This window comes from Stenella coeruleoalba, assembly GCF_951394435.1.
Source record: "Stenella coeruleoalba genome assembly, chromosome: 10".
NCBI classification, from domain to species: domain Eukaryota; kingdom Metazoa; phylum Chordata; class Mammalia; order Artiodactyla; family Delphinidae; genus Stenella; species Stenella coeruleoalba.
Genome location: NC_137156.1, coordinates 40973910 through 40988441, shown reverse-complemented (window position 1 = coordinate 40988441; position 14532 = coordinate 40973910). Strand labels below are relative to the sequence as shown.

Here is a 14532-nt window from a genome sequence, read left to right as displayed (position 1 = left end):
TTACTGTAAGATCTTCTACTCCAAATACCGCACTATATTGCGATTGCTGGCTTATCTATCTCCACTGTCAGATTGTAAACAATGTGAAGGTCGGGGCCTTGTTCACTGAACACAGAACAGTGCCTACAGCTCAAGAAGCACTAGCTAAATTAACAAACAAATACAAACAACTGAGGTTCAGAAACTCCCCAAACCATTTTCTTATCACAATTTACTACAACCCCAAGTTAGAAGTAGAAATTGCCTTTTTCTTGGTTTTATATTTACATAGCTAACACTGAATATTAACTTGTGCCAGCCCCTGGACTAAGTGTTCTATATAATAAATAATTTCACTTCATTTTCCCACACTACAATGAAATAGGAAGGTACTATTATTACACGGGAGGAAATGACATGTAGAGATGTAAAGTAATTGGCTCAAGATCACAGACTAGTGAGTGTAAGAGCCAGGGCTCCCTCCCTGACTGACTCCAGGGCCCAAGCTCTTCACCACCACAGACACCAAAACTCAAATGCCACCATATGGGGCCTGGGCAGGGTATAAGTGTGTGAAGTCCATCAGATTATTCTCACAGAGACACATCATGTTTCCAAAGTAAAGAGGTAAGAAGAATATTTTCACCTCCACAAAGAAATCAGCACTCTCCCATTTTTCTTGAAACACGTAGCCTTTTTTATCTTCCATCTTCCCACTTTTGAGAGAAATTTACAAGGGTACGAGAAATATTTGACCTTCCTCTGAACTCTACCTTCAGAAGGCAAGAACATCTCAGCCACCACAATAAATGGCAGCTGACCCTGGGCCCTGGTATCACAGAGACCACAGGGAATGGGATAAGGGCTGTTGGCCAACTGAAGGGGGCGGAGAGTCCAAAGAGCAGCCACCACTCAGCTCTGGCCATAGTCCTCACATAGGAATGCTAGCCCAGTGCTGCTGGATCTTCTGATTTTTCAAGAAAACCCTAAAGACCAGATTTCTTATTTGAAATTTTTCAATATTAGTATGTTGGCTACTAATTTATTAAAATTCTTGGGCTTCCCTGGTGGCGCAGTGGTTGAGAGTATGCCTGCCGATGCAGGGGACACGGGTTCGTGCCCCGGTCCAGGAGGATCCCACATGCCGCGGAGCGGCTGGGCCCGTGAGCCATGGCCGCCGAGGCTGCGCGTCCGGAGCCTGTGCTCCGCAACGGGAGAGGCCACAACAGTGAGAGGCCCGTGTACTGCCAAAAAAAAAAAAAAAAAAAAAAAAAAATTCTTTAATCATCTTGCAGCCCAAACACAGCCACAAGCCAACAATCTGTGGTCCTCACAACACTTTAGGACAAACAGGCTTTCAAGGGCTATATATCCAGGCCTCTGACTTTCCATGGCCTACCTGGCCCCATGTCTCCCACCTGCAATATTCTTTGTCAGCTACTCAAATCCAACCAAGACATTTAGGTGTGGTGCCACACACCCCATAAAATTGTCCCTAATATTCCATCTCATCTTCACAGACTCCTTCAAATTCCTCTCCATCACTTTTGTATTTTACATTTTATAATCTAAACTGCATCTTGCAAAAGTTTAAAGCTCCTCAAGAGCTCGGATTCTGTATTCTACACATCTTAAACCCCTCAGTTTGAAGTATTCTTTATAGATACAATTACTTTTGTACTAAACAAAAAAATTCCTTTTTGAAAGAAAAAGTCACTCAGAGTGCCTGGCTGAAGGATGATACTAAGCTTGCTCCTTATTAAACAGTGTCAACACCATGACAATACCACAGAAATATAGTTATTACATACAGAGACCTCCTAACTCATTTTACCAATGAAATCTAAAGGTTCCGTCTTGGGCTTCCCTGGTGGCACAGTGGTTGAGAGTCCGCCTGCCGATGCAGGGGACACAGGTTTGCGCCGTGGTCAGGGAAGATCCCACATGCCGCGGAGCGGCTGGGCCTGTGAGCCATGGCCGCTGAGCCTGCGCATCCGGAGCCTGTTGCTCCGCAACGGGAGAGGCCACAACAGTGAGAGGCCTGCATACCGCAAAAAAAATAAAAATAAAAAATATATATATATAAAGGTTCCGTCTTATTATTTTATTTATTTATTTAATTTTATTTATTGATTGATTGATTGGCTGCGCCGGCTCTTAATTGCAGCACTCGGGATCTTCGTTGTGGCATTCGGGATCTAACTTCCTGACCAAGGATCAAACCCGTGCCCCCTGCATTGGGAGCGTGGAGTCTTAGCCACTGGACCACCAGGGAAGTCCCTCGTCTTATAATTATTAAAGGCAGTCTACTCAAACTACAAAACCTACTGGGAAGAAATAAGCATTGCAGTGATAGGTATAAAAACCCTGAGTCAGGGCTCCACACACTCAGTAAATGATGACTGAATATAAGTCTAGTAAATGAGTCATTTCTGCAAAGAAGAAAATGAAAAATTAAATAATCAAAAGTTCCCATTACTTAAAATATATTAGTTCATACTACTCACTATAAAAAGTGTTTTATAAAAGCATATAACTTTTCTTTTAGCATATTTTACTAGGATTCTTAAATATTCAAAGAAACATCACCATCCTTCCTCCTTCTTATAGAAGTAGAAGCACTGTATGTCTAAGTTCACATCCATTTCTGTTCATCATTGCTAAGCTGCTCTCATAAAGCAAATGAGAGAAGTGTTAAATAACAGACTCAAAAAAGATTTTCCAGGCAGTTCTTTTTTTTGTTTTTTTTTTTGCGGTACACGGGCCTCTCACTGTTGTGGCCTCTCCCGTTGCGGAGCACAGGCTCCGGATGCGCAGGCTCAGCGGCCATGGCTCACGGGCCCAGCCGCTCCGCGGCATGTAGGATCTTCCTGGACCAGGGCACGAACCCGTGTCCCCTGCACTGGCAGGCGGACTCTCAACCACTGCACCACCAGGGAAGCCCTCCAGGCAGTTCTTTAAAAGGACTTTACCCTTTTATGAACAAAGACATCAACTAACTGTATACAAAGAAAGTCTACCTAAGGGATCATTTCTTTTTTGTTTATGTTACTCTTCTTCTCTTTATAACATTTTGTTTCTACTTGCTTTAAATTTTTATTCTTTTTGTAATAATTTTTTAATATGGAGTAGAAATTCACTGTCTTTATCTCCTTTTGGAAGTGCTCACAAAATACTTACCACAACATAAGATAATGCTTTTTTTAACATCTTTATTAGAGTATAATTGCTTTACAATGGTGTGTCAGTTTCTGCTTTATAACAAAGTGAATCAGTTATACATATGTCCCCACATCTCCTCCCTCCTGCATCACCCTTCCTCCCACCCTCCCCATAAGATAATGCTTTATGACACTTGAGTTACTAATTTTCCACTTTAAAAGGAGTTAAAAAGCATCCTACACTGCTTACCAATTTTTTAAAGTATATTTGGACAAAGCACACAAAAACCATGCTCTTACCCTGCCTCGGATACCTAACCAAAAGTGGACTGTTTCTACGAATCTGGTTACACTAAGAAAGCAGCAGCAGAACACAATTTAAAAATAAGATGTCAGGGCTTCCCTGGTGGCGCAGTGGTTAAGAATCCGCCTGCCAATGCAGGGGACACCGGTATGAGCCCTGGTCCGGGAAGATCCCACATGCCGCAGAGCAGCTAAGCCCATGCGCCACAACTACTGAGCCTGCGCTCTAGAGCCAGTAAGCCACAACTACTGAAGCCTGCACGCCTACAGCCCGTGCTCCGCAACAAGAGAAGCCACCGCTATGAGCAGCCTGTGCACTGCAACAAAGAGTGGTCCCCGCTCTCTGCAACTAGAGAAAGCCTGCGTGCAACACGAAGACCCAACACAGCCAAAAAAAAAAAATAAACAAAAATATAAATTTTAAAAAATAATAAAATAAATAAACGATAAGATGTCCAAAAAAAAAAGGAAAAAACCCACTCATGTTTGCTCTGAAATACTTTTGGTGCTTACATTTGAATATAGGTGTATCATTCAGTAATTTGTTTTTACTTCCAATTAAATCAGGAGGTTGCACTGTGATGACCTTTTCCTGTCAAGTCCTCCCATACCCAGCTCTGGGTTGGCACTTTGTGGGGAGTGTTAGGAAGAGAGAGAAAAGAAGTTTAAGGCATGGTCTATGAGAAGGAAAAAAATCCAGTTTTCTTCCTTCTTGAGTAGGGAAGAACCTAGTTCTTCCCTGCTGTGTATTTCTTCCCTGTGAGTCTCCTTTACTACTCACACAGAATGCTTCACTTCTGGGACTTCCTTGGTGGCACAGAGGTTAAGAATCCGCCTGCCAATGCAGGGGACATGGGTTCAAGCCCTGGTCCAGGAAGATCCCACATGCCGCGGAGCAATTAAGCCCATGAGCCACAACTACTGAGCCTGTGCTCTAGAGCCCACGAGCCAGAACTGCTCAGCCCGCGCTCCACAACAAGAGAAGCCACTGCAATGAGAAGCCTGTGCACCACAGTGAAGAGTAGCCCCTGCTCGCGGCAACTAAAGAAAGCCCGCGTGCAGCAACAAAGACCCAACACAGCCAAAAAAAAAAAAAAAAGAATGCTTGACTTCTAAGACTTCTGATTACCAAATACGTGTGGGGTTTTCCACACCAAGCAAGTCTCTGCAACACCAGCTGGGTGTCCAAAATTTAACTCAATTTTGTCACTATCTACCCAGAGGAAGTGTCTACCTGAAGATCCCACAGATTAAGGGCTCAGTCCTACAGGACTGTCCCTCTCCCCCTTCAGACGCCAGTCACAAGCCCAGGTGCTTCTGACCAACCAGCTATAGCTCGAAAGTTCCAATCACCCCCACTCCTTGGGTTCCATTAATTTGCCAGAGCGGCTCACAGAACTCAGGGAACACTTGCTTACATTTACCAGTTTATTAAAGGATACAGATGAACAGCTAGATGAAGAGATACATAGGGTGAGGTCAGGAAGGACCCTGAAGTGCAGGAGCTTCTGTTCCCATGGAGTTTGGGTACACCACCCTCCCAGTGTGGATGTGTTTGCCCACTGGAAGTTCACCGAACCCCACAGAGGCTTCATTACATAGGCATGATCAATCATTAACTCCATTTTCAGCTTATCTCCCTTCTCAAGAGAATGGGGGGTAGGGCTGAAAATTCCAAGCTTCTAATCATGGCTTGGTCTTTCCAGTGACCAGTCCTCATCCAGGAGCCATCCAGGTGCCCACCCAGAGTTGCCTCGTCAGAACAAAAGACACTCCTATCACCCAGGAAATTACAAGAGTTTCAGGAGCCCTGTGTCAGGAACAGAGGTCAAAGACTAATATTAGATTAAGAGACACTCCTAACTGTTCTTGTCACTTAGGAAATTACAAGGGTTTAAGGAGCTCTATGCCAGGAACCGGGGACAGAGATCAATATATATTTTCTGTTATCTCACAGCCTGTCTCAAGAAGAGCTGAAAAGCCACAATTCCATTCAGAATTCTACTTGCTCCCCATTCCACAGTTGGGGACAAAGGCACATGGCTAAAGCGAACAGCACCCTATATTTAGGCTCATACATTACCTTGAGAAGGAAGGTACTATGGCTTAATCAACTCTGAGTAGTCTAAACGATGAGAGTTCAGAAATCAGTAAACCCAGTCTGACTCGGACGACTGCTCAGCTGCTTTTCAGGAGCTTGAAGGCAAGTAGCTTCCCCGTGACAGCACTCTCCTAACACACACAGCCCACTGCCAACACATCCCCAGCCTCGCAAGAACTGAACCTACACACACACACACACACACACACACACACACACACACACACACACACACACACACACACACACACACACACACACACACACCACTCCATTCCCAGCAGTTCCCCACTCTAGAAGAATCCCTGGCACTTAAGGTAACCAAACCCTCAATAAGACTAGGTAAGTGTTGAAAAGTCATACATACTCGAGTGGCCTGGGTTCAAATACATTTCTAGGAAAAACTGGCAAGCCTTTGTTCTATTAAACAAAAAATGTCCTCCAACCTTTTATTAGCAATGCATTGCAGTACTAACTTTTATAAGCTAACTACCTGACTTGTGTGCAACTGCCTACTACACACACACACACACACAACCTCTGAAAGAAGAACTGAGGGTGAGAAACGGTGTGGCTACAGAAGACGAGTGGGAAGATTTACCTTTCACTCCATATCCTTTGTACCTTCTGAATTTTGTAGTGTGTGCATATATATTACCTATTCAAGATAGTCTTTCTGAGTAAACTACCCTGAAAAGAGTGTAAAGAAACTTTAGGGTCTCTACTTCGTGTCCTTTCAGACTTATCTCTTGAAAAGATTACAGTACTTTATTTTATCTCCACCTGGATATTACTTAAATACAGCTTTTTCTCATAAACTCTTTTACCATGCTATTCACTTTACACCTCATATTCAAAGGAAGGAAGGTGGTTTCACGGGATGTTACTGGTTTGTTTGCTGGCTGGCTTTGCAGAACGGGGTAAAGGAGAGCCAGGAAAACTGGAAAGGTGACAAAGGCCCCACAGGATCTGGTTCCCTCCCACCTCTCTAACATCTCCAGCTATACTGGCTGGCTTCCAGTTCTTCCTCCTTCCCAAGCTCATTCTCCACTTGGGGCCTCTGTAATTGCTCTTCCATCTACCTTGCCTTTCAGGGACCACCCTATCAAAATTTGCCAATTACCCCACACACACACCAATCTCAGCCACATCCTACACTTACTTTCTGCTCAGCACCCGCCACTGCCTAAAATCATCAAGTTCACTGATATTTTTGCTCATTTACTGTCTCCTGGCATTTATATCAGATGCTTCACAAAAGCAATGACTTCCATTCCACCTTGTTCATCACTGTGTCCCCAGAACAGTGTCAAACCTGGAAGTAGGCACTCAGTAAAAGTCTGTAGAACAAATGAGTAAATGAATGAATGAATATAAGAATAAACACTTTTCCCTATTCAAAGGGTGAGGAAGCAAAGGCTTCAAGAAGGCTTGGAAAAACATTGTGAACACTCGAGCACCCATGTTACTTTAAGGCAGAAATTCTCAAACTGGATTCAAGAAGTTTTCTTGGGTGTTACGAGGATTTTACTCAGAAACTCAGGTGCATATGTTTTATTACTAAATTTTAAGTTTGAACCTTATTTCCAAATTCAATTCTTTATTCTTCTTTTAACCGCATAACATCTTATTATCTTTTTTGCCTATGATGGTTTCTTTGTTCTGTTTCACGTTAACCACCATCAATCAAATGCTTTAGACTCAGCACCCATAAACTTTACATTGTGTTTCTCTTACTCTGACCTACATAAAGAACAAAGCAATAATGACAGGAAAATTTAATGGGCATCCCTATCAACCTTCATCTTCAAATTAATTACGTTAATATTAACTAAACTTTAGAATACCGATTTGACATACATTGTTGACTATGAACCACTACCAACAAGTCATTAAAACAGTATCCACTACTTGATTGTAGTCTGTTGGTGCATTTATTTACTTATTAATAAAGGGTTCCAGGCTATGAGCAAAATGAAAATCCTTTTCCCTCGGGTACTGCACCACTAGGGCTGGGGATCAGCACATTATATCAGTTAGCCAACACAAATCCTGTGAGATGGCACAGACTCTCAAGTTCAGCATCTGAAAGAAATCCTAAATGCCCTATGATGGGATGATCCAATAAGATTCTGAAAGTATTTACAACCAAATACACACATACGTTCGATGCGCTGATACTCAAGATTATCAGACACCCTGTCACTAAGACTGGAAATAAGAAAAGAACTGGGAGACTTCTCTGAAACCTACATACCAACACATTATTGGTAGACACTAGCATTCGGTATATTTTGGTTATTTTCAGTTCCTCCACTAGACTGCAAGCTTCTTCAAAGTAGGGACTATGTGTTCATTCATTCATTCACACAGTCAACAAATAATATTGAGCATCTACTACTGTTCTAACCACTGAGGACACGGAAGTGAATAAAACAGACAAAAGAGACAAAAATTCCTATCCTCAGGGACTAGCTTGCATTCACTTGAAAGGAAACAGACAATATATAGCTGAATACATAGCATGTCTTGATGGTGACATGTGATGCCAAGAAAAAAAGCATAAGAGATGCACAGTGGACTGGTGTTATCTTATATGTGGTGATCATTAAAGACCTGTCTGATAAGATGAAAATTAAACAAAGACCTAAAGTGAAGGAGCAAGCCATGCAGATAATATGGGGGAGAAACAGCACAGAAGCCAGTGGGCTGGAAGAGAGGGATGAGTAAGAGGGAGAGTGGTGAGAGATGAGGTCAGAGCTATGGCAGGGGACCAGACCATCCAGAGTGCTGAAGATCATGGTTAAGACTTTGGATTTACTGAGACAGAACACCACTGGAGCAGAGGAGTGACATGACCTGACTTCTGTGTCAGAAGAATCACTCCACCAGCTGTAGTAGTGAAGACTAGAGGGGTAAGGGCAGAAGCAGGGAGACAAGTTAGGAAGATAAAGCAATAATCCAGGAAAGAGGCAATAATGGGTTAGGCTAAAATAGTACAGTGGAGGGACTTCCCTGGCAGTCCAGTGGTTAGGACGCCACGCTTCCACTGCAGGCAGCACGAGTTCCATCGCTGGTTGGGGAACTAAGACCCCGGAAGCTGTGCAGCCAAAAAAGAAAAAAAAGTGTGCTGAAGGAATGAATAAACAAATGCATTCTTGAACAAGAGCCCTTCCTTTTTGTACTATTTTATGAAAAAGAATATAGACTGCTTCACACCCAGTATATACATAACACTCTGTTTATTGAGAAATGAGAATCACCCAAAAGCAAAAGATTGGGGCAAGGAGTGGAAAAGAAGAATGAAGACTGCAGTACAATTTCAGACCAGAATTCACATCTTGGGAAGTAGGTAGAAAAGGAGGTAATGGGAAAAACATCTGACTAACCCATATTTATTAGGCAGACACAAGGGAAAGGGCGTGTGTGTGTGTGCACGCGTGTGCACGCACGCACACAAAGCCTCAGAAAAGATTTAAAGAAATGAGGATCAGAAGTGTCCAGTCAGATGACTGGATCCATGCACACATGGTGATCCTAGAACAATGTAATACTGTACACGACCAAGATATGCTGAAAAATGACTCCCCAACCAGCCTGGGATCCACTAGAAGCCCTTCGTCATGGTTTTCGCCCCTGGGATTGCCACCTGAGCCTTACTCCCCACTCTAGAGCCCGGGGGAAGGTATACTCAGCAGAGACGTCCTTCCACCTGCTCCTCTGGGCATTTTTACTGACACTCAGGCCACTAGAGACTCCACTCACTGAGGATCTTCAATGTCAATCATCTTCTCATCCAACCTAGTGAGCTCAAGGATCTGAGAAAATGAGAACCAGGAGCCCCATGCCAAGAGATGCAGGGCTCCTGATGGAAAAGCTCAACAAGCAAAACTAAGACCTTTAAGGACACTTGTCCTCTCCTTTTAGAAACAGTTGTAATGCACAGGGAAATCTAACTGAGATGATCCTATCAGTACTCACTTTTCTCCCTCAGTAAACACAGACCCCTTAGGAGCAACTTCAACTTTCCCAGGCACTGTGATGCCATCCAATGTACAGTCAGTACCACCAGACTTTCTAAGAGTACTGCACATTGCTAGATACTCCAACTGTCAAAAATGCCTGTGTTACCTCCCCTACCCCCAGTCCAGGGAGGGCACACAGAGTACAAGCAATCCCACCCCTAGTATCTCTCACTTTCTGTAAGCACGGAGGCTCCAAAGGAAAGGAATGGAGGAAGAGGGAAAATTTCACTGGAAGTGCTTTAGGAAGGCCCAAGGTGAATAACATGACAAAGATGAATGTCGTATCACCCAACTTAGTTTCTATGAAGAAAAAAAAAAACCTGGGACTTCCCTCGTGGTACAGTGGTTAAGACTCCGCGCTCCCAATGCAAGGGACCCAGGTTCAATCCCTGGTCCAGGAACTGCATCCCACATGCATGCCACGACTAAGAATTCACATGCCACAACTAAGGAGCCCACGTGCCGCAACTAAGACCCAACGCAACCAAATAAATAAATAAATATTTTTTAAAAAAGAAAAACCTGAAAACATTCATGAAGTTATCTATGTGCAGAGCCCTTCTAGACTTTTAAGACTCCTTCCCTCTCCATCTTTTTCAGTATACTAATCCATATTAATTGAGCAGCAATTTTTTTAGTGACTTGAAATTATTCCAAAACATTTGAAATACTTTTCACAAAACCATTCCAAAGCATTTGAAACACTTCTCACAAAACCATTCTTTTTGAACTCAAATTTCACCAGCTGACGTCATATTTAATTACACTGCATAACTACAATAACAAGTACAACGAACATAAACAGATATAGGGATAAATATAACTGAGTCTTTGTAAGCACATGATTGGCTGGCAGGCCACATGCTCCGGGGCCTGTCAGGCCCAGCAGCTTACAGAGTAAAAGCAAGTGTTCAGGGCACCAAGTGGTTAAAACAGAGGCTGGGCAAGAGACTGTCCACAGTACATCAGGTTCAAAGCACTGTAAGAAATGTTAGTTGGACTTCCCTGGTGGCGTAGTGGTTAAGAACCCACCTGCCAATGCAGGGGACACGGGTTCGAGCCCTGGCCCGGGAAGATCCCACATGCTGCGGAGCAACTAAGCCCGTGCACCACAACTACTGAGCCTGCGCTCTAGAGCCCGCGAGCCACAACTACTGAAGCGTGCGCGCCTAGAGCCCGTGCTCCGCAACAAGAGAAGCCACCGCAATGAGAAGCCCATGTACCACAACGAAGAGTAGCCCCCACTCGCCACAACTAGAGAAAGCCCGTGCAACAAAGACCCAACACAGCCATAAATAAATAAATAAACTTATTTAACAACAAAAAAAAAGAAATGTTATCAGGATTGCCCCAACCTAAAGATATTAATTTATCAAAATGTGTCACCATAATTAGTAAAACATCTAAGGAGGGGGATTTTCCTGCAGTTGATGCTTGCTTATCAACAGGAAAAGCAGCCAGAGGTTTGAAGGAAAGGGAACTCATTTTCATCATGTTGTTTAGTCTGTCCCACTAGCCTCTAAGCTCCCTCACTGTCTGTCTCCTTTTAACTGTATCACAGAACCTGACACTTGGTGAGTGCTCAATAAACTTGCTCAGTAAACTTGCTGGATATGTTCACACACCCTAACCTGGATCAGTATTATAGCTGCTATCACTGCTGGCCTATAAATAAAATTTTCTGGGGCTGGAAAAATGGAATGTTAGAAGGTTTGACTCATGGTCTGTTATCTGCTAATACTTTCCATCTCTTTTTCTTTACATTGTAAGTACGTTTCCTGACATTGGTTAACTAAATTTATAAATCAGGGTCCTATTCATACTTACATTATTGTTGTATTAATGCTAATAGTATTCTGTAACCTATTCTATCTTGATTAAAGCCATTAGTGCTCATTAAAAAATAAAATTGGGTTGAATGTCCTATTGAGTTTGAATTTCACATTCCCACAATGTGTGGCAGCTAATACTTCCAGTTTCTAGCACTACTATTGAGAACATAAAAGTTCTCCGGGAACTAACAAATTACTTCCCTTCCAACACAATTATATAATCTGAGAGTTGAATGGCACCCTAGAGATTATTTTGTGGTCCAAAATCCCTCCCAATTAAGGGTTCCAATCGATAACTACTCAACTTTTGGGGGCAGGGAGGGATGTAAATCTTTAAATCCCACATTACAGAATGCTGCACCTATACAGCATTCTGTATAGGAACACACAAAAGAGCCTATACAGTAGGCTCTTAATACATATTTGCTTAACTGAACAAATCTAAAATAGGTTCCATTTCATTATTTTCTTATTCTTCCTAGGCTTTAGCTGTAACATCTACTGAATTTGAATGAAAGATCTGCATCAATCTTCTGCTCATTAACCAATGTTCAAAAAGAAATTCAGCAAACTCCATGATCAGTCAAGTGTTTTAACAATGATGCTGCTTGTACCAGTACATAAAACTTTAACAGAAAATGGAAAATCAAGTCTTCATTACTTTGCTTATGATCTATAAAGGGTTTCCAACTTACCCAAAATACTCATGTGTTCTCAATTTCTAGTATGATTTTTTAACAAAGTCTTGCATCATTCATACAAGTAAATTATACACCCTTCTACTTATAATTGGGGTGCTCACAGATTTAACCATAGTGTTATAGTAAGACATGCTATTATGCTAATTAGTTTTCCCTCTAGTTAACAGCCTGTCATCTCATCTGATTTCCCATAATATGATATGACAATGAAGAGAACAAAGCCTCTGGAGCAGTAAACATCGCCAATAATTCTACTTAACTCAAGCATATATTCCAAAACAAGTACATAATTTACAGCAAGGCCCTGCTTAACAGGCTATTACAATGCATCTGTTTTGAGGACTTTTACAATATATTCTAGGACACAAGTATACATTTCCAAATGCAGTTTCCTACTGTTTTGCTGAAAGGGAACACACAAAATCTCTCAACAGCACAATTACAGTGCTTTTAAGTTTTTTTTTTTCAGGCAATAAATTCCCACTTCCTCCTAAATATCTTTGGACAGCAACTTCTGGCAACCCATCTGTGTCTTTCATCACAACTTCTTTTCATAACTAACGGGTCAAGTTGTTTTCTCCCCATTTCAACACGATGTACTGTACTTGCAGCCCTGCCACGATAGCCCACTGCTGAATGCCGGAATACAGCATATTGAATTTCACTGTCCTTTATTGTTTCCAGTTTAACTGCCATTTTACCACCATACACACGAGAGAAACGCGTTCCCACAGGCATCTTATGAATTTCCGAAGTAGCTATTCTGTGAGGATTTACAAAACATTTGCCTTCTCTGAATTCCCTTTATCACCACAGAAACGGCTGTGAGGAGCTGAGATTTTTTTAAGTACCCTATGCAAAAAGAAACTGATTTTAAGCATTTCTCTTCTGCAAGCAAATTTAATCCTAAAGGCCTTCCTATAGGGCAGTGGAGGAATGTCAGGGCAAAGATCTTAAATACCGCTTTTGGCCTTCCCAATTAAAATGAAAAATTTTCAACACACAAAGATTATCTAATCAAATGTCCTTTCTTCTCAGGCTACACCCTAAGGGCTACCCAGAGCAGTGTAAAATAAACAACTGGCTTTGGCTTTTGCACAACGCCCTAAATCCTAAGACACCCCCACTCCGGCTCACAGACGCACATAATCCCTCGGCAAACCCCCAACCTGCCAATGAAGTGGACTCTTTCTCTGTCACAAAGGGCCGGCCCGCGCCTCGTGCACGGAGGCCTCTACACACATGTGCTGGTCTGACAAGTGCGGAGCTGCCCTTTCTGGATCCAAAGCTGCAGGCCTGGACCGAAAGCCACACGCTCTTCCCACCCACTGCCTTCTACCCGCCGCCACTCTCCCCAGTGACAGGCGGCCCGCTCCGAAGTGCCCCAGCCGCCCGCCCGCCCGGCCCGTGCCGCATGGCCACGATCAGACACACTTCCCCTCCGCCCACCGTCCTCTTTCCTTCTTCCTCTTCCTCGCCTCAGGAAATTCCGTCGGAACTTCATTGGGGCCGAGAGGAGCGGCCCAACCCGGGGCCCGGGCAAACCCTCTCCAGCGGCCGCGCCCCCCGCGCCTCGGCCCGGGGCGGCCACCGACCCCGGGGACCCCAGGCCCGCCCGGCCCGGCGCCTCACCTCCTCCTCACTCTCGCTACGGAAACATAGGCACGCGGCCCGCTTCTTGTAGCCGTCGCCGTCATAGGTGCGGGTCTGGTTCGACTTGAGCTTCATCATCCTCCGGGCCCGGTGGGGGTGAGGTGCGGGTCGCTGGAGTCGAGGGTGGGGAGTCCGCTCCAGACGGCCGCGCGCGCGCGCGCCCCCGGCTCGGCCAAGGGAAGCAGGGAAGGGGTGCCGCTTCTCAGCTACACGGCTCCGCCGCTGGCCCGCCGCGGCCGCCTCATTTCCCCCAGCCCAGGCCCCGCGCCGTCGCCGCTGTCACGGCTGCCGTCGCCGTTGCCGCCACGGCCGCCGCCCCCTCTGCCGCCGCCACCCCGGACGACGACTGCGTCGCCATCTTGGGCGCGCTACGTCAGGGGCGTAAAGCCGCGCCGGCCTGCCGGACGGCCGCGCGCTCGCAGCGCAGGCCGCGTTCGGGAATCGCGCCCTCCCATTCCGCGCAGCGTAAACGAGCGTATGGAATGAGGGGGCCGCGCGATTGGAGGTGGCTTTTACGCCAATAGCGTAGAGGTGGGGACGGTGAGGCGCGCTTGAAGACAGCCGGGGGAAAAGGGATGCGGGTACAGGGCCGCCCAGCTCCGCTGAGGAGGGGGAAGCGAGGATTTGCCCAGGGTCACGGCGCCCGGGCCTTGGCTTTGCCCATCCATTTGGGAGCGGGTGAGGGGGAAGGTCTAGAGGTAAAGGTGGGATGCAGTTAAACGCAACGGAGAGCGCAACCTGAGATGCCTGGATTAAGCACTGCAGGGAAACGGGGCG

General features: G+C 44.7%; 1 protein-coding gene across 2 annotated transcripts in view; it reads right to left on the bottom strand.

Annotated features, from left to right (window-relative positions):
- NUDT3 (nudix hydrolase 3) overlaps window positions 1-14121 on the bottom strand; it is a 109267-nt gene extending 95146 nt beyond the window's left edge. For both annotated transcript variants that reach the window (XM_079933576.1, XM_079933575.1), the window contains exon 1: window positions 13735-14121. In XM_079933576.1, coding sequence (XP_079789702.1) covers window positions 13735-13833 — 99 coding nt within the window. In that variant the 5' untranslated portion in view covers window positions 13834-14121. The remainder of the gene's footprint in view (window positions 1-13734) is intronic.
- Between the last annotated feature and the right edge of the window lie 411 nt (window positions 14122-14532).